The following is a 21,381-nucleotide window of genomic DNA, read 5'->3' as shown; positions in this document are numbered from 1 at the left end:
GGATGAGAGAATAGTGAAGAAGTTGGCGAAAGCATACATAAAAATCGTGACGACGGAAAGCCAGTGCGATAGTGAGTGACTGTGAGAAGTAAAAGTGCAGTAAAAGCTGAAACAAAACAGGCCCGTTTCATGAAATACTCACCATGAAATAACGTTATTATCCCCAGTAAGAGAAACATGACTATGTCGACGTTTCACTCTTGCCATTGAGAGTGTCAAGGAGGGGAACGGGCTTTCAAACTAGTTTACATTGCCCAGCTGACTGTACACCAGGAGTCAGTATCCACGCCCCCTCTCGATGATTGACAGATCATCATGCGCTGCATCGGCAAGTAGTTACGCCCAAGCTCTCATTGATCGATGGAATTAAACTCCGCCCATAGACAGTAGTTTGTGAAAGGGGGTGTATTCGGCACAGGGATAGCAACCCCATCTCGTAAAAGCCTTGTGTGAAATAAAAAGTTAGGAAATTGATTGGTGAAGGACATACAGGTTTGGACAATGGGGAGTCTGATAGGTGAGGACAGAAGTAAGAAAAGGGGGAGGACAACCAGAGGGAGGTGAAAGGAGGGATCGTGAGAGGGAAATGAGAAAGGAGAATGGTGAAAGGGGAGCATTACCAGACTGAGTGAGGCAGTCAGAAAGTCTACTGACGGAGATAAGATACATGATAGACGGGCAGATATACGCAGAATGTGACTAAGTAGGCTTCATGTTTCCCTCATTTGAACTGATATTAGCACGTTTCGATGGGCAGAATGGATTGCATTTCCAGTCTCCGGGTGCAACCTCTAACTAATTCCGTGTTCCAACAGCGCCCTCTGTCGCACAAATTCTTAACGGAAATATGCGTGCGGAAGTGATTGATTGATTGGTTGATTCCTTCATTCACCATTATACCGTGGTTCATTTTCATATCGGTCCGGATATAATATTACACACTAAAGAAGAAAGAACAACTTAATCGGTTCCACGTAAAGGTAACATGCAAAACCCATGTCCATAAATCTATAAGTCGTAGATCTGGGTTGAAGGTGAATGGTGTTCCAGGGGCTTTAAAATGATGGGTTATTACAAAGAGTAATACAGTCGGTGGGAGGTGCACACAAAATTCCCAGCGTCGGAATGACATCTGGGCAGGTACATGGAAAGGGAAGGTTTTGCGAAAAACGCGCCAAATTCAGGCTGACACGACGGGCTTCGGTCGGAGATCTGGACTGCGGAGAGGAACGGGGCCGAGGGGCTGCATCTTCTCCGCCTGGAACATGACTCCGGGCAATTGACATTTCCTTCCGGAGTAGACGATCAGACAATGATGTTGTAAGCAGGAGATCGTTTGGCAATTGGGGTACGGAAAGTCGCGACGTCATATCCGGGAACACGTTCGACGAGAGAGCTCAGTGGAGGAAGCGAACAGGGTATTTGCTATCGAACAGCGCTGCAGGATCGCGATGTGTTTACCTCCAGACGTACCTCTTGTCTGTCTGGCTTTATTCCTGACACTCTTGCACAATTGTGAGTTTTTTGTTTGATATATTATTCTCTCACACCGGGTCGAACCGGCTGATTCAAGGAAGGTCCCAGATCATATGTTAAATCGCGGAATATTTTGCCGTGTCATCGACTTGACCATGAATTCCGTTCTCTTGCATGTCACTCCAGGTCTGTCGGCTGCACCAACAGTGGTCCAGATCCCTACTGCGGCTTCTATTCGGCCGGGAGAACAGTTCAGTTTTCAGTGCAGTTTGGAGAGAGGCGGCATGGGCAGCTACACCATGTTCTGGTACCGGCAAGTCGGTACGAGTATGGAGTGGGTCTGCAACGAGCTCGGCTCATGCGACGCACCCTTTAAACCTCGGTTCGCCACTTTGCTCGAAGCTGCACAGAACGGCTTCACTCTGCAGCTCAGCAGCTGCAAGGAGACGGACTCGGCGACCTACTTCTGCGCAGCAAGTCCCGCACGGCGGCGCACGTCCCCGACCGCCTCAGACTAAAACCTGCCAGTGATTCGGAGAACAGTCAGCCCATCGAAGCCCCTTGCCATACGCTTCCTCTGCGTCCGTCGAACTCGTCTACAAATACAAGTTTTCTATCGGTCTCCCCTCACATGCACGTCATTCTAAAGTTAATTTGCATGAAACGCTCGCAGGACAAAGCAAAATCCAGTTTAAGGCACTCCGCCGTCGGTGGTGTCAACTTTCTACAGTTGGTGTCAACAGTTGGTCCCATAACTGTAGGGGCAGATGGACTAAATTTCAGAGATTGAACAATTCCTGCCTATTCATTGATTGTTAGATTATTAAAATAGTTAGATGATGATGACGATAATAATAATAATAATAATAATAAAAATAAAAAAAATATTATTATTATTATTATTATTATTATTATTATTATTATTATTATTATTATTATTATTATTATTATTTCTTATGGCCCTAATATATCCGAGCAGAATTCACCTATTTGGTCCAGCGAGCCTATTCCGCCATTTCATCAAGGTTGATCCGAATTTTCCTTTTCAGCCCCAATCTCCCGCTTTCTCCTCTGATCCAGTCACGACCAAAGCAAGAATCTATCAACAGCTGCCTGAAATAAATCAAAAGATTCGCCACTCTCTCTCTGAAGAAATTCCTTCTCACCTCCAATCAAAAAGGGTGCCCTTCTACTTTGACGCTGTGTCTCTTGGTCTGAGATTGTCGCACCTTTGGAAACATCCTCTCCACGTTCACTCTCTCAAGGCGTTTTGCCATTGGGTTGTTTTCAATCGGATTATTACTCATTCATTTGATTTTCTGTGAATTCAGGCACAAAGTCATCAAAACCTCTTTAAATGACAAACCTTTTATTTCTGGGATCATTTTCCTGAAACTCCTTTGAAACCTCTCCAGTTCCTGCGGGCCTTTTTTTGCAAAACAAGGTACCGACAACTACACACGATACTCCACATGAGGTCTCACCAGCGCTTCACGAAGCCGAAACATTATATCCTGCCATTTACGTTCTTGTACTCTTGAAATAAATGCTATCATCGTATGTGCCTCCCTCAGCAGAGAATGCACCCAAATGAAACTTTAATGAACTCTCAACAATGCCCTTTGCGCCTCAGTTTTTGGCATATCCTCTCCATTTAGAAAATAGTCTGCAATTTTATTTATTGCTCACTGTTTGGACTGTTGTGCCATTGGTGTTAAGGGGTGTGCGAATGCTGCTAGTTCTTCTAAATTCGATAACATATCTCCGTTTTCCTGTTGACGTTGTTATTTCTCTGGCGCCATGTTTCGATGTCCACCACATCCTCCACCACGCCTCGTGCAGTCCCTCGGTGATATCGGTGAACTTGTCCACCTGATTGTCCGGGTGTTCGGCCGTGCGCTCAAGTGTGGGCAGAATGTACAGCAATGGGCACCGCAACCGCCGTGGGAGATTCCCGAGCTGAGGACGATGGGGAGGGAGGGGCAGTTGTGCATCCTGAGTGTCTGGGGAGTTCGACAGGAAGTCCAACTCCCAGTTGCACTGTGGTCTCTTTATATTGAAGCTGTCGATGCTGTCACAGTTACAAAATTTCATTGACTTTCGGAAGGATGGGTACTGTCGTGCACGTTTCCCTTCTGGGTGACAGCAGGGGGCGTTCTAAGACTAAGCAGAACGGCTTTGACTTCTGAGTGTGGTAGCGTTCAGTCGGAGAACGGGACCTTGCGACACAGAAGTGCACATTTTCATAACAAGCAACCTCACAGCTCAGCTATCACTGAAAAAAAATCTACTCTGCCTCGTTGTGTCACACGGAGAGCGGTGATATCGAACGGAGGACCGGTCTGCTTGAGGGAAACGATGTTTTATGACGTACTGAATCAGGTTTGTGCAGCGGCGTGCAAAGCTGCAACGCGATTCTCGGATGGTTAACGAGATAGATTGTTTTATGGAGATATACATAACAAGATAGATTAAAAGAGAGATCGATACATACTCAGACAAACATACATAGATTATACACACAACTATACAGCGTCACAGTAATGTACTAGTCCTTTCGTCGCTTTACAACCCCAGCAGCCTGGGTTCCGTTCATCCGCTGCGACAAGAAGTTCGTACGTTCCTCGCAATGACGGCGTGAGTTCCCTTAGTTGCCCCGTTTCCATCCTGCAAGGACGCACGGGACAGGAGCTTAATAGGTCTCATATGTGTAATTGGGCGGCAAGTTTTCATCGGGTCTGATGGTCCTGCTTGCGAATTTTTTTTTTTTATTAATCCTGGAATAGAACTGAGTGCCTACGCAAAGAGGAGCAGACAAACTGGTGGAAACTGGGCCCGAGAAATGGACACACAGGTCGCTCAACGACACCAATAGCTTCTCATTTCATGTTCTGTACCACACACCTGCTTTGGCGGTTACAATGCACACATATTGACACTGTAATCTCGCGCAGTTCCGTTTTCTGCTCTGAACGCAACATCATTCAGTGACGGAGGGATTTGAATGCCAACGACTGTAGCGGGGGCGGGGCGTTGCAATTCAAACAGGAACATTACCCAGTCATTGTCTCTGTTCTCACACTCCGAACAGGTCCTACTCTTCCAGAAGTAAAACTTTCTGCAGGATGCTCTTGGTACTGGCGTGTCTGTCCTGCTTCTACAGTAAGGAATATTCGCACCGCCGCCTAATAATCTAATCTGATGTTCCCTGCTTCTACGTTTTCATTCTTCCTTTCTCATTCTGTCTTATCCACTTTTGAGCATTATCTCTACCTCACGCTCACCTCCTTTTCCTGTGAGCATCATCATTATGGACCCCTGTTCTTCTGTCTCCTCATTTTCCGGCTTTGCTCTGCCATTATTTCCACGCTTGGCCTCTTTCCGAACTTCTCCACTCTCATTCTCGCGTTGCCTCGCGCAGTCGCTCCCGCTGACTCTCTGCATTCTCGCGCTCCTTTCTTCCCTGCCTCCCGCTCGCTCCACATCGCTCCTGTCCATCCTTCGCTCTCAACCTCGCCCACTCTGTTCCTACCTGCTCAGCTTCAGCGGAGCCCGTGTCCCGCTATTTTTCTCGCACCTCCCTCTTACGATTCTCTCTCTCTCTCTACTCTACCGCTTCTCATTTGATTATTAATCTCTCAACCTTTCAATAGTTACCCCTCCTCGCTCCTTCCCCAGCCCGTCTTCCTTTCACTCCGCACCGCCACATCCTTCGCTCATCCTCTCTATTTCTCTATCATTATCCATAAATATCACCTTATCGATTTCTCTATATCTCTATCTCATCTCTCCCTGGCGCGGTCAGGTTATTTCTCTATCACGTTCTGTTTTTTTTTTCATCTATAACTGTCTGTTTCTCTCCCGAGCGCCCGGAACCGTTGCCTTTGCTGAATGTATTAATTAATTGTTTGTTTGTTTGTATTTTTTTTCACCTCGTTTGTTCTTTAAATCACCAGCCGTGACCTCGACGGTTATCCGCCAGACTCCCGACGCTGTGTCCGAGTCTCCCGGCGGGAACCGGACGCTTCACTGCACCGTCGACGGCAGCAGCACCTACCTACCGATTGTTTTGGTACAGACAGTACCCGGGAAAGGAGCCGCAGAACCTGTTTTACTCGATGGTTGCTCCGAGCGTAGCGCCGGACACGGAGGTGGACGGGTTTACCGCCAGCCGACCGAACAATAACGAGTTCACTCTGAGCGCAGGCCGCCTGCAGCTGAACCACTCGGCCACGTATTTCTGCGCCTGGAGTCTGCACGGCGACTGACAGAGATAGAGGCCTCGAGCAAAAACCCCAGGCAGCCGATGGAGCGGAGAGCTGAGTGTAACACTTGAGCCCAATTCTTGATAACAGAAATTTAACCGCACTGTGATGGGGAAACATTGTCAGCTTCTTCATGCCGGTTGGCTCTGCGGTGAAATCCGCTGAGAATTTTAACAAACGTTACACCCTGGGACGGGCTGGGGTCGGCTCGCAAATGTCGCCACACATTTCGGCCCAGAATGTTCAATAGACTATCGAAAAAGAACAGGACAAAAAAGTGAGAAAAGAAACCAGAACAGATCACAGCCAAGTAAAGCCCGACCTCCCCCCCCCCCAACCTCTACCCTATAACATTTGCTCAGACATCCAAGGAAAGCCGCCTGGACGCCTCCGGACTCGGACACGCAGACATACGGTTTTCATCAATCAGTGAGTCCGTCACCCTTCATCAAGACCCCACTTTCAGTTATTTCAGATTCAATTCGTCTTCGGTATTTTTCAACGAATGTCGTTAAATCTACCACTGGACAGACTGGCGCAGCTGAGGGAGTTTCCGCCCCGAAAACCCCACGTTCCCACTGTGACCTTGTCGGCTTTTCTCCGGACTTTCCAATATCACTCAAGTTCAATGGGTTAGCTGGAGGTAAGAATCGTTCGCTCTGGCCAAACGGTTAACTTTGCGGTTGCATTTCCGGCGGAGGCTGCAGGGCGCGCAGTTGTAACGTGAAGCACTGGAGCTGAAAATCTCCATGTCGATTCAGCACCTGTTTTGATGAGGCTGTCTTGTTTGGTGAGGACGTTAATCCTTTCCTGACAGCAGATCCGGGCCATGTTTACACGAGGTTTTCTGAGATGACGAGTGTTCAGCTCAGTAACGAAACCATCAGAGTTTCAAAGAACGACCCATTACCTGATGTACCTGATTTCCAACGCCCAGCCTCTCTCGAGCCTCTTCTTACACACCCCCTACTCCTCTCTTCATTCGCAATCTCTCCATTCGGTCATCTTGATTTTATTTTCCTGTTGCCTTTGTCCTCTCTCTCCTCTGCCCCTCTTACCGCTGTCCTCCTCAGTCCATGCAGAAACTTGTCTTTAACATCCATTGCCGGTCCCTATCCATCAGTTGTGCCCCTCTTGAGCTCAAACATGGCCCTTGCAGTTATGGAACCTCATCCATGACAAACAAATTACGTTCGACCTTTATAATTTTATGCACCCGTATGTCGTTAGCCGCTCCAGTGAAAATAAACCCGGCCGATCCATCTTCAATGCATCTGTAGTCGTCCTATCCAGGAAATACTCCTATGAATATCTCCTCCCTCTTCCTATTGTCGCAACACGATTCCTGTCCAAGCTGTGTGCAATATTCCGGCGCTGGTCTAATCCACCTTCATTTCATCACGACTTCTTGCACCTTTCACTCAGTGCCCTCGACAAGGAAAGGGGGACCGTTTCTCCTTTCTCAGGGACGATGGCAGCAGGGCGGAGTAACGTGCCTGTGAGATGAAATAATGCTAACATGAAACTATGGACGGTGAAATTCACAGGGGTAATTTAAATTGTAAATGCGATCGCAAGCAAATAAAGAAGGTTTACCAATAAATGTTCCATTAATGACAGGATATTCTAAAAGCAGGAAGAGCCTCTCGTCTGGAAAACAGCCGGTAACGGAAACGTAGTCACAGGGAAGAATCAAATGTGCGTCTGTGCAATGAAAACCCTCTGTTTCTTTTCCGCCTCATATTCACGTAAATCGTTGTCAGTCCGGGGCTTGTGGGAGAGTGATGGGTCTGCAGGACGTCACAGTGCTTGTGTAAGAGCTGGCATCTTGCCAGAAGATTGGCCACCTGCTCTCTCACCGTTGTTACAAAACCCTTCTGCTTCCAGTCTGCATCGCGTTTCCTCTGTCAAAACAAAAGATACACAAGACGCCACCAGAGGGCCAAGTGTGCTTGCTCTGTCACGCCTTTTACAGGCAGTCTGGGGTTTTTGTCGAGCTCTTCCCTCTCGGCACGTCACTGTGTAGACTCCAGGCGCAGAAATACACGGCCGAGTGATTCACCCGCAGGCTGTTGGTCACCAGTTTGTTCTCGTTCTTTTTAAGCGCCTGCAGGGTAAATCCATCGACCTCCCCGTCTGGATTTTTAATGTTAGCACCTTTGCTGTAGAACATGAACTGCGGCCCCTGCCCCGGGTACTGGCGGTACCAGTACACGTAATAATCGCCGCTGCCCTCCACGTTGCAGGACAGCGCCATCGGGTTCCCCGGAGATCCGGAAAAAGCCGGTGGAGACTGCCGGATAGTTTGCGAGTTCGCAGCTGGGGAAGAGAGGAGCGGAGAATGACGTCAGTAGGCAGGTGCACTCGGATCATGGAGATAGGGATCAAAGAGGGAGAAAGATAAATGCGGGATGCAGAGGCATATGGGGAAAGAAAAATAGATGGGGAGGATATAGAGATTGAGACAGAATAGCATAAAATAAATATAATTGGATGGACTATGATAAATAGCAAAACAGCTCAACGATACAAAAAGTGATCAAAAACCACGATAGAAAACGATGGGCAAATATAGTGCAAGAGGTGTTGGAGCACAGAGAGGAAAATATAGAACTGCTTCCTTAAACTACTCGCAAATTCAAGCTGTCCTTTACCGTGAAGACAGATGAGCAGCTCCAATAACACGAACATCTTTCAACTTAGACAGTTTCCTCCAAGCGGAAGGGCGTTCGGAATGAGCAATCTTTTGAATGACTTGTCAGGGTGAACGGTCGAAGCTCCGCCCCTCAAACATACGTCACTGAGTAGCGAGACTGGGAGCTTTGAATTTGAATGGTGTGTGGATCAATTCATTTGTGATTCGGGAGTCAGTCGAGAAGCCGGACCCAATTCCAAGTTCAGCAGGACAACGGGAGATTTCCCTTCAGTCCTGGACACGACGAGCTAACTTCAATGTCACAAATTGAGTTATCGTACCGTTTTCGGAGGCGCAGATGGGACTAAAAGCAGGGAGGTACGGATTACGTTTATCAGAAAGACAGATTAATTTCGTAAAAGGTGGCCCAGAGTGCTTTTTTCCCCTGTTGTTCATGAATTAAGAATAGCAGAGTTGTAGAATTTGTATTACAAACGCTGACCTCTCGGCCCAAATGTTTATTGTTGGAGAGGTGTAAATGGTAGCGTCGTTTACTAGTGCATTACTGAAACAGACGCTTCGGTCCAACTGGCAACTTCGAATAAATAACTTCATAACTCCCCTCATGCCAGCTATAATCATGCCAGCAATTCGGCAGGGATGACTATTGTAGTGGAAAATGAAAGCGTATAGCACGGAATTCTCCAGAATGCAGCGAACTCAGCGGAGCAGAAGTGGCTACGTGGCAACGAACACATCAGCAGCGCTTTAGATTTCGAGAATGGGATTAACAGGGCAAGCAATCGCTTTAGTCTGCGACCCCGCGGCTGGGACTTGGCAAACCCAAGTCAAATTCTTGTGTACAGTGCCACCCTGCGGCCGCAATAGGAATAAGCCTGAAACAGCAAATTGTGGAATGGAGGCAGTCACGACCGTTACGGGATTATCCAGCCGAATGTGATGGGGCTGTGACAGAATAGACTACTAACCCCAACAACCCTAACCCTAACCCTCTTCATCTAAATGCCTGCAAGTAAATGAAAATCAAGGTTATCTCTGTTGCCATATACGTACTATGAAAATACATTTATTTTGACTGGGACTGACTGTATCGAAGCCTGTAAAATCTCCCGATCATAGATGAGAAGCATCAGCATTATTTTCCGCGGGTAGGAAGTATTAACCGCAAATTACAGAATTTCATACTGAGGGACATCTGTTTATCCTCCAATAAAGTTAGACACACGGAATGTATTGCTGGAAGAAGTACTTTTGTAGTCGGGGAGGGTACGTTTACCACACTCGGACAGCTACACAGATGGTGAAGCTTCATGGATGCATTGAGTAAACGGGAGGAAATAGAAGTAAAGTACACAGGGTCCTGTAGTACCGTAACTCCAAGCCAACAGAGGGCGCTCTACGACAAAAGCGGCAGCATTGACTTCTGTCTTGGCAGCTGCCGTTCAGCCACCCAGTCACGGCATCGCACAAGACCACGTGTTCTGAACCACCAGATTCATGGCTCAGGTGCGCTGACTGTACTTGTCTTCATCTCTGACGTAGCGATTAAGTGAAGAAGAGACATCAAAGGTCCAGGTGCAGTTCGTTCAATTATATTGAAGATATCATCTCAGGAGACCGACAGGAAGATAGATACAGGCAGAAACATACATAAAAAAGAACTTACCCCTGACATCTGCTCTGTACCTACTTCAAGACACCTTAAAAGTGTGCCGTCTCGTGCTACCCATTTCAGCCCTGGGTAAATCCCTCAGACTTTCCATTGGATCAATGCCTCTCACTATCTTGTATACCTCTGTCAGGTCACCTCTCATCATCCGTGCTCCAAGGAGAAAAAAACATAGTTCACTCAACCTATTCTCAGAAGGCATGCTTCCCAATCCAGGCAACATCCTTGTAAATCTCTTCGGCATCCTTTCTATGGATTCCACATCATTTCTGTAGTGAGACGACCAGAAATGTGCAGAGTATTCCCAGTGGCGTTTGACCAGGCTCCGCAATAGCTGCAACATTCCCTCTCCGCTCTTAAACTGAAATGGTCCATTCGGAGTTTTCTTTTGATGAATTATTTTCTTACTGCGGGTCGAATCAGCTGATTGTACCGCCGACTGAAAGATGATCGCAATTCATTTGTTTTAGAAAAGGCAGAATATTATGCAGTTATCAGCCACCTGACCATGAATTATGTTCTCTTGATTGTTCATCCAGTTTTGGTGACTGCAGCGCTTTTTTCTCAATTGTTGGGGTCGTCTGTACTGCTGGATTTGTGCTTGGTATTGTGGCTTTCTAATGACTTACCTAGATATTGCTGCGTAGGCCTAATTGTGTAATGCCAACGTCTTTCCGATTATACCAGTTGTAGATATTACTTTCTGAACAATGTATACCCTGTTCATGTTCAAAAGCCTTTCAATTTCCTCTTTCAATTCGGCTTATCTCTGGTGATTTTCCACTGACTGATTTCTGTATGTTTTGTGTGATAAAAAGAAACCTTTTTTTGGAAGGCTGTAGAACATCTGCCAATCAGGTTTCAACGGTGACCATAAAACAAAAGTAATTCAATGTTCCAAAATTAATAATTTAATACCTTGAAAAGTCAGGAAGAAAAATTGAAAAAAAAAATGAAATGAGGAATTTCTGAAAAGATGGTTTGCACACAACTGCTGCATTGGAGCTTGGTATAGTGGCTTTCTAAAGATTGACCTCGGTGTTAATAGACAACAGACAATAGACAATAGGGGCAGATGTAGACCATTCGGCCCCTCGAGTCTGCATCGCCATTCTGAGGTCATGGCTGATCATTCACTATCAATACCCAGTCCCTGCCTTGTCCCAATATCCCTTGATTCCCCTATCCATCAGATATCTATCTAGCTCCTTCTTGAAAGCATCCAGAGAATTGGCCTCCACCGTCTTCCGAGGCAGTGCATTCCACACCTCCACAACTCTCTGGGAGAAGAAGTTCTTCCTCAACTCTGTTTTAAATAACTGACCTCTTATTATCAATACATGCCCTCAGGTACTGGACTCTCCCAACATCTGGAACATATTTCCTGCCTCAATCCTATCAAATCCTTTAATTATCTTAAACGTTTCAATCAGATCCCCTCTCAATCTCCTCAATTCCAGTGTGTACAAGCCCAATCTCTCCAATCTCTCTGCGTAAGACAGCCCTGCCATCCCAGGAATCAACCTAGTGAATCTACGCTGCACTTCCTCAATTGCCAGAATGTCCTTCCTCAAACTTGGAGACCAAAACTGTACACAATATTCCAGGTGTGGTCTCACCAGGGCCCATCTACATCGGTGGTGCGCAGGTGGAACAAGTCAAAAGCTTTAAATTCCTCGGGGTAAATATCAGAAACAACCTGACTTGGTCTAAGCAAGCAGAGTACACAGCGAAGTAGGCCCACTAGCGCCTTTACTTCCTGTGAAAGCTGAAACTTAGCCTGTCCCCTAAAACTCTCACTGTGATAAGACTGCTGAACGGATCCTGACCCCCAGCTGCGCCGTACCTTCAACCTATCCGGACCTGACTTGCACTACCTTACTTTCTCTTTTCTATTTTCTAATTTTGATTTATAATTTAAAATTTATTATATTTATTTTGGTTTGTACGTCAGGGAACACGAAGCGCAGAAATAAATATCACTGTGATGATTGTACGCTCTAGTATCAATTGTTTGTTGACAATATAGTATGAAGTAAAGTGAATAAAGTGTTTCTGTTGAATATTAGCAGACTGCTACGTATGATCCCAAAGCGCCTTGTGTCCCTCTCGGATCGGTGCTGGCTTGTATGACACATTGCGTCCGACTTAAACTGCGGTTGATCCCAAGTATGTCAAAAGAGGACAGAACCACGGTAAGGGGTGGTGTTCTTGGTGGACTCACTTCGCGCGGCAATGGCCGTTGTTTAGCTTGGTAGTGGGTCGAAAATTCGAAACCTCATGTCCCCAAACTGCAAGGTCAGACCACCAATGACCAAGCACCTGTGAACGGCGGTCCTTCTCCCTTTTGTGTTCAGTCCTGGAAATGACAGTTTCTCTCCGGCGGACGGGATTAAACTTGTATTTTTATCCGCCGTACAGTTAGGTGGTTGAAGTCCGGATCCTCTGAGCTGATGAAATTCGAGTCAGCTGTCCGATATTCCGGTGTAATTGTTCATTCTGATCTGAGGTTGGCTCATTTGGCCAACGGCGCTGTTCATCGCCGTGGCGTTTTTATCAGAGATGCATATCAAAACAAATAAACGAAGAGGTAGACAGATGAGCGGGTTACGAGCCGGGGGAAAGTCAAGAAAAACTACAGTCCGGCAGAAGAGATGCACAGGGACGGAAGAATGGAAGGAGAGAAAGCAAAAGAGTAAAAGATAAGAAGAGAATGCCATCATTACCTGTCTTTCGGGGAGAAAGCGAAGTCGAAAGTCATGAGGGACAATGACGAATCGACAGAGTATTACTGTCCCATGCCTCGATTCAGATTGGTTAAAAGAAGCAGGGGGCGTGGACTTCGGTGTCACCAATGACAATTTGCGTCACTGAAATACAAAGATATATATCCAGACAAATAAATAAATAACTAAAGAGATAGACCGATGAGAAAGTTATGTGCAGGGAGAGAATCAGCAGGAACTATGGACAGGGAGGTGGAGAGAGAGAGAGAGTTAGAGAGGGGGGAGGGAGAGAGAGAACAATAAAGAGGGCAGAGAGAAAGAAAGAGAGAGACGGAGAGAGAGATAAAGAGTGAGAGACCCTGGCCAACAGCTTCCAACCTGCACTCTGCTCCGTCTGTACCAATAATAACAGAGAATTTTTCCAATTGACAACGCCGGATTAGGGGATCTCCTTTATTCGTCCAACTCCAAGCAGGTGACAGGAACAATAACTATTGATGTGCCTGCTTCAAATATCGGCGCCCCGTTCGTTTTCAACGTTTACTTCCACATTTAAATCCACCATGGCCAGCAAAGGAAGCGAGCGAGAGAGAGAGAGAGAGAGAGAGAGAGAGAGAGAGAGAGAGAGAGAGAGAGAGAGAGAGAGAGAGAGAGAGAGAGAGAGAGCGCAAGAAAGAACGATAAGGGAGAAGAGATTGCACCGAAGCAATCACCACTTGTCTGTCGATCGGAAAGGGATTTGGAAAGTCCAGAAGGGGCAATGATGATTCGGCAAAGATTTCCTGCGCATGCTTCGATTCTGATTGGCCAAAATGAACAGAGGGCGTGGCCATCCGTATCACCAATCACCATTCAGGTCACTGGGTTACATGACAGGCGGGACTGAAGTGAGTGGATTCATTGTTCCTGAACACAACACTGTCACTTGGGACGGAATAAAACTGCAGGGAAGATGTTGCTGTTTCTCCAACTGATCATCTCCTTACACTGTGAGGGAAATTTTCTAATACTTTTTCCGCTCTTTGCCCCCGGGTAATCCTCAGTTCCTCTGGTCCTGTGCCTTTCTCTCTCATTCTGCGCTTTTCTCTGCACATTTCCACCCTCACTCTGATCTTTCTTCATCGAAACCTCGCCATACCGCCCGCCACCCGAAAATACCCCAAAGTCAATCCTCACCCTCTCGTTCGGACGGCCGTTCTCGCCGTTCGCATATTCACCTCTTTTTGCTCCCACTCTCTTCCTCAGATGTGACCCCGGTGACGATCCGCCAGATTCCAGCTTTCTCCAGTCCTACCGGCCGGGCTGTGACGCTGAACTGTACTGTCGACGGGAGTAGCAACCCGGCTGATAGAATGTTTTGGTACAGACAGTACACGGGACAGGGGCTGGAGAACTTGTTCTACTCTACGTATGTCGGCACCGTGGAACCAAAAGGGTCGCTGTACGGCTTTACCGCAGAGAGGCCGAGCAGCTACGTCTTCAGGCTGAGTTCCGTCGGTTTGGAGGCGAATTCGTCAGCCGTGTACTTCTGTGTCTGGCGTGATCACAGCGACTGGGTCAGACGGAGGAGCTGAACAAAAACCTCACCGGCTTGATGTCAGTCTGAGCGTGGGTGTGAGCCTGTCCGACAGGTGGCGCTGCGTCGCTGCCACTGAGAGAAATAAAGGGCGACGATATCGCAGCTGCGCCTGTGATGTATTTCTCTTGTTCGGCCTTACAAATGGCTGAAGCTATTCTACACATTTGTTGTGCTGAGGAACAGCTGGTCCTCGGTATAGGCTAGCAATACTCCCACCATGAAAGGTTCGCAGCGATAATGAACAGGGAGAAATCTTTGAACTGCCCGTCCCCCGCTCGATCGGGTGGGTTCCCGGGGAAGAGATAGGACTGGAATAACTTCACGCATAACAGAAGTCTGTCGTCAGCGGGAAAACAGGTGAGCCGACTGTCACGTAGACAGACGTTTTTCACTCTGCCGACATTGTGCTGTTATTCGACAAAGTACATGGCGCAGGCGGGGCTCTTTCATTCTTGCGAAAGCATTCAAATGAGAGATATTCTTCCGCGCAAGCAACTTCACAGCCGATTAATCGCAACATGGCCGTGTCGTCATGTAAACTAAACATCCAAATACAGAATAAAACGGCAATGACTAGATAAGGATGGGTTGCTGAACGGACTTATAGAAAAAAAGATTAATATATCGTTTGACAGATATGGATATATAGATGGCAAGAGGGGGATAAATAGATGGATAGAATTATAGATAGCGAGAGAAAAAAAGACAAACGGATAGATATATAGGGAGACAGAATGAAAATTCGGTAGATAGACATAGAACGATAGAAAGGAGATAGAAGGACAAATGGAAAGTTACATGCGAGTTTACATGCTTATACACGTACTTACAAGAATACATACATACTTGCATGCATTCGTACATACGTGGCGAGAGAAAAGACAAAGAGAGAAGAATGCCAACTAGATTGAGACTTCCAACGATCTAAAGTCTCCCTGTACCTACCTCCCGCCCGAATCCTCGCTTCGCCCATCATTGTGGGCACTGTATCCCCTGCGCCGGGGCAGGTCTACCACTGACGTAACACCCTGTCTCCCCATTGGTTCATGCAGTCTGTCTGACAGGACGAAGTCAGTCTGTAAACAAAATTAAGTAAACAGAGAATAAATCCGCAATGTCTAGATATTAATAGGGAGATAGATGGACTGATAAATAGACTGACAAGAAGAAAGATAGATCAATTATTAGACATTAATGGATAGACAGATGCATAGAAGAAGGGTGGAGAGTTACATGGATGGATAGAAAGAGATGCAGTGGGAGAAACGGATGCATAGACAGACAGTGAGATAGAAAGAAAGAGAGAAAGAGTAGGAAGAGAGAGAGGGAGGGGAGGCAGAGCGAGAGAGTTCGGTTGGTATTCAGCTAATTTGGACGGACGTACACATTTGCTCTAACTGGTACATTGAAGACGGCAGGGCGGGGGAAACACATTGATGTTTCCCAGCGTTTCCCGCAGAGCGGAACGTGCGTGATCGACGTGAATGTATCGATTGCTCCCACGCTCACCGCTGTTAATAGTGAGAACAGGGTTTTTCTGTTGAGTGGCAGAGTGACCAAAATGCGACGTGTTCAGTCTAAGGTTCGGCTACACGGTGCTTCTGGTAGTTCCGAGCGAGCCTCCGCCGTCTTAAAAAGAGTCAATGGGTCATAAACACAAGAGATACTGCAGGGGCACAAACCCTTGAGCTTTCGAGGGCGACTTTCATTGAGAGAGATTCTTGTTTTCAATAACATCTTGGTGTATTGTGACCCTCCTGTCATGCCGCTTCCGGATGGTTCTGAAATTACAAAGGCGCTTATATACAGAGAGAGAAAGAATAGTCTGCTTAAACTGAGATCCCATAGGTTCACAGAAGGGGCGTGGCCATACAGTACCTGAACAAATCCACCTACGTCATTAGAATAACTGATTAATGGAGAAAACACTTTGAGTTTCCCACCGTATCCCACAGAACGACGGAAAGGGGCAGAACGAACTGAATTGATCCCTTGCTCCCACACTCAGCACTGTCAATAGTAAGAAAAGGGTGTTTCTGTTAAGTGGGAGAGCGACCGAACGAATTCGACGGCCCGCTATTTCCGCTTCTTGCTGATTCACGGCGACGCAAACAGTCCGGAGAAAGGAAGAATCAGCTGGTAGTCATGAGTGAACTGCCGGTGATTCACAGCCGGGGCTTCGTTACATGACCGGGTCTAAGGCAACTTCCCAGTGAGGCCAACTGGATTGAGTCTTCCAACTACCTCATCCAATGCGTCCAGATAGAGAATGACAGCAGATAACAGTAAACAAAGCTCTAAACAGTAAATAAATCGGCCATGTATACACAAACAGACAGTTAGATTGGTAATAGACAGAAAGAAACACAGACTGAAGGACAGAAAGAAAGACAAATAGACTTTAAGATAGATATGGATAGAGAGATAGATGGATAGAAAGACGACTAGATAGACAGTTTGAGAGAGCAACGGACAGATAGATAGGTAGATGGAAAGAAATTCAGAAAGATGGAAAGTAGACATATAGAAATAAATAGAAAGAGAAATAGAACCATGCATTTAATCTTACATGCCCACCTGCATACTGACATTCAGAGATAAATACTTCGTCAGACAGAAGGGCAGACGGAGAAGACAGAAGACAGAAGGGGATAAGGGCAGACGGTTGATAAGGAGAGTGTTAGAGTGGTAATGACGCAGACAGAGAAGGGGAGAGTCAATGCACCCAACAAATCTACGGCTTATTAGTGACTGCCTGATGTTCATGAAACGTAGAGGGAGTGAATAATCCTCAGAAAGAGAGGGGGAGAGAAAGAGATAGAGGGAACTCCTCTGGTGAAAGGGGGAGAAAGGGAGAAAGAGAGGGAGAGAGAGGAGGGGGCAGACAGAGAGCGAGTTAAGTGGGTAGTCAGCTAATTTGGATAGGACGTATGCATTCATTCTAACTGGTTCACAGAACAACGAAGAGGAGCTAAAACGAGCTCTGACTGCGGGCGGCGGTGGTTGAGAGAAGCTGGTAGGAATCAGCACGTCAGGCAGTTTCTATGGAGGGGAATGAGCAGTCGATGTTTAGTACTGAGAGATTACAACAGAACTGGAAGGAAAGCCGGAATAATAAAGTGCGGGAGGAGAAGGACCTCAGGATGGCAGGCGATAGCTGAGACCAGTTAAGGAGGAAGTTGAGTGTGTACTGGAGAGGAGACGTGATATGGGAAGCTGGAAAGGCTGTTGATAGAAGAGAGACGGTAGAAGAAGATTTCCGATATGAGAGCAGAGCGGACCAGGGAGGAAAGCGGACGAAGAGTGGAACCGGAGGGAAGAGATAGTAGGTTTAAAAACTAAAGACTTAGAGGCATATATTAAAAAAAAGGAACAGTACAGAATATGATATAGCGGGGAGAGGGAGAAAGATGGAGGAAGTGATATGGAGAGAGATAGAGAGTTTTGGGTGGTCAAAGTCGTGCAGCAGAAGCAACACATCCATCGAATCGGGACAGGCTCCTGGAAGGGGCGTGGCTGATCGCTACTTTCGCAAATCCGCCTACGTCACTGGGACACGTAACAAGCGTGGTTGAAGTGAATGGATTAGTCTCCGCTGCATGCACCGCGTTCATCACCGAGAGCATAAACCCGTGAAGGAAGATGTTTCTAATTCTGCATTTCATCCTCGTTTTCCACTGTGAGTAAAGTTGACAAAAACATGATATTAATTTCTTTGTTTCTACCTTCCTTTCAAACTCCCTTCATTTGATTTACCCAACAGTAGTCTAGGAAACTTACTATGTATAATTACGACCCTTTGCTTCCTCACACTGTTACCCCTCCGCCGCCGCCACTGAATTCCGTCCACCTCTCGAGCTTTCCTGATTTCAGCCCTTCTCTTTCCTTCCCTCATTGCACACTCTTTATCCCCTTCTCTATTGAACCGCGTCTCCTCCCGAGCTTTCCCAGCTTCAGTTCCCTTCCCTCAATGAACACACTTTCTCCCCTTTCACATTGAGCCGGATCTCCCTGTTGATCCACGGCATTTTGCCAAGCCCGTCTCTTTTTCCAGACGCGACCTCAGTGACGATCCTCCAGACTCCGGCTTTCTCCGGAACTTCCGGACAGAAGGTGACCCTGAAATGCACAGTAGCCGATAGTACCAGTGCTACTAACGTGTTGTTCTGGTACCGACAATTCCCTGGATCTCGACCGGAGTACATGTTTCGGTCGATCGCATCTGATTCAGTGGAGCCGCAGGAATTGGTCGGCGGTTTTATGGCGGAGAGAACGAAGACGAAAGAGTTCTTCCTGAAGTCCGACAAACTGGAGGCGGATTCGTCGGCCGTGTATTTCTGCGCCTGGAGTATTCACGGCGGCTCAGAGTGACGGAGAAGCTGAACAAAAACCTCACCGTCAGAAGAGTTACTGCTGTCAGCTGAACAGGAAAAGCGACGTCTGTCAATCAGCGGTTGGGAGGAGGGTGTAACAGTGAGGCGCTGCCCCCCCAGCGACCAATCAGTGAGAGAAGGGGCGGAACTATTGTAGTGAATGTCCTCCACTTGTTAAGCATTCACATGAATGAAGACACGCACAGTTTCCAATCACATAACCTAAACCGTCCCCGTGATGGAAAAACGAAGGACTACATTTATACGAAATTCGTAGATTGATTGTTGAGCAGATTATAAGGTCGGCGAAAGACGGTAGAGGGAACGGACCGCACTGTGCCGGCGAAACGCATTGTATATGTTCTATGCTGCTTGTAATCTAATCTCATCAATTAGAGGCCAGTCACACTGAACACAGTGGTTGGGTAGATGCCGAATTCAATGATAATGATTTGGTTTCCTGGGACCTGGAGACACATGAACCTATCGGTGTCAATCGGTGTGGTTTGTTGCAGTGAAAATCATGTCTGGCAAATCTGTTGGATTGCTGTAAATAAAGAATCTGCATTGACAAATTGTCAGAAGGCCGTTGACAAGGGGCCAAGTGTGAGGATGTTTAACAGGAGCCCAGGGCGTTCCAGGAACGAGTCACGTGGACACAGCATTGAGTGATTGGCGGGAGACAAAGAGTGAGAATACAGAGAGAGCCTTTTCTGATTGGCTGCAGATGACATGTGGCGACTGTATTCGGACCACTCCTTCATTCGTTGTCTTTCGATGATTTAGATGACGGAATTGATGGATCTGTGGTTAAGTTTTCGGACCGTCGGAAGGTAAGTGGAGGGGCAGATACTTTTAAGGAAACACGGTGGCTACAGAAGGACACAACACAGGTTGGTGAAAAGGCGAATAAATGGCAGGATCGGGCAGTGTATTGTCAAGCACTTCAGCGGCCGAAATAAAAACTCAGGAAGTTTTCTAAATGGAGAGGAAATTCCAAACGCTGTGGTCCGAAGGGACTTGGAAGACCTGATGAAGGACTCCATTAAGAATCTTTTTGCCGGATAAGTACTTGTTGTGGAATGCAAATAAGATGTGTTTGCAGGATCTCCCATTGGTTTTAATTCCATTACCTGATTAATTAACAACTAAACGGAAAGACGGAAAATCGGTTTGCAAAAGAAGACAAACTGAGCAAAATCAAACAGAGCAAAGAAGTAGAGGACCAATTAAGTGAGTACTAAAAGTAATATTGAGAACGATTTGTAAAAATCTTGAAAGAGAGGGCATTGGTTTTGACATAGTTCAGAGTTGTGATTATTCGGGAGCCGAAACCACCGTGAATAACTTCCCTTTCCTCAACACTGAAGAGGACATGACGGTTACATCCCGCCTTGCTATCAGGTTGTGGCGAAGGACAAGTACTTCCTGGCATGGAAGCGATGACCCGCTCAAGAAACCAAAAATAAATAAATGGAATCTCTCTGGTGGGTGCGTCTTGGGTTTCCAAGGATCGATGAGCCGGTTATTTTAAACAGGTTTTCCTGCAATACGTTCCACCTTGAATTGTCCAAACACGTCCGCATTGCATGAAACCATCTTGGCTCTTCTTATCATTTTCTCAACAACGTCAACCGCGCCAAAGTACGGCCTCCGCTACGGAAGTGACGTAATTGTTACAGAGCCAACAAGAATACAGTTCCTTTATCAGGTCGCCCAGACAGACGTCCATGAGATCTGATACTGAGCTTCATTCGGCACATTCATTAGGTCATTTGGCAAATATTCGATCATGGTTATGGCGCGATGATGGCACATTGTACAATAGTGTCTTGGAACACACCATTCGCCTCCTTCTGTCTAGTTTAGCCTTTGGCGTGCAATTGAGGGAAATCAAAATAGAATCGAATTTCTGTCTGACAGAGAGTCTCCCTGCCTATGTGGAACAATCGCAGTCGGCCCTGTCAATCGGTGCGGGACAGCCGCTCACCGTCGTCTGCACTGTGCTGAATACGGACTATCAATATCTGTATTGGTACAGACAGCGATCACACCGGACAATAGATGTTATCTTCTATTCTGCTGGACAAGGTTCGGTTACGAACTACACATCCAATTCCTCCATGACGAGACACAGAAGCACTCTGTTTGAACTGGAACTGAGACATGCATCGGCATCCCACTCCGCCGTCTACTACTGCGCTTGCGCTAGCGCACAGAACTTCAGATAACGAATCTCAAACTAAAAATCCTTCCAGCCAATCATAGCGAATTTTAGTTTTCCTGTTGTATCTCTAGGCGGCAGCAGCGGACTGTGTTCGTCTGCTCCTTTCTGTCAGAAACGGGCAACACTCGATTCCGATTCCGATTCACGTTCCGACGTGTCGGTCCATGGCTTCCTCTCGTCTCAAGGGGAGACCGCCCTCAAGGTGGAGGTGCAACCTCTTATATTCTGTCTTCGTACCCACCATCCTGATAGTATATAAACCGATTTCTTATATCCACACCCATATCCACTCAGACCTTTTACTTCTTCACACCTATTACTTTCCCCTCGGCCATTAGCTCCTTCCCTTTCCCCTTCTGTCCACTATCCTCTTTTATCATATTCTGTCCTCTCCACCACTTACTCTTTCC

General features: G+C 46.8%; 1 gene segment (V, D, J or C); it reads right to left on the bottom strand.

The window, feature by feature from the left end:
• Positions 1-7,710: 7,710 nt before the first annotated feature.
• LOC132386563 (T cell receptor beta variable 30-like) lies at positions 7,711-8,453 on the bottom strand. The segment is given in 2 exon segments: positions 7,711-8,060; positions 8,396-8,453. Coding segments are annotated over 2 exon segments (387 nt in total).
• Positions 8,454-21,381: the final 12,928 nt, after the last annotated feature.

Source organism: Hypanus sabinus, unplaced genomic scaffold (genome assembly GCF_030144855.1).
Source record: "Hypanus sabinus isolate sHypSab1 unplaced genomic scaffold, sHypSab1.hap1 scaffold_1212, whole genome shotgun sequence".
In the NCBI taxonomy this organism is placed as follows: domain Eukaryota; kingdom Metazoa; phylum Chordata; class Chondrichthyes; order Myliobatiformes; family Dasyatidae; genus Hypanus; species Hypanus sabinus.
Note: the sequence above shows the minus strand (reverse complement) of the source record. Positions and strands in the feature narration are given on the sequence as shown.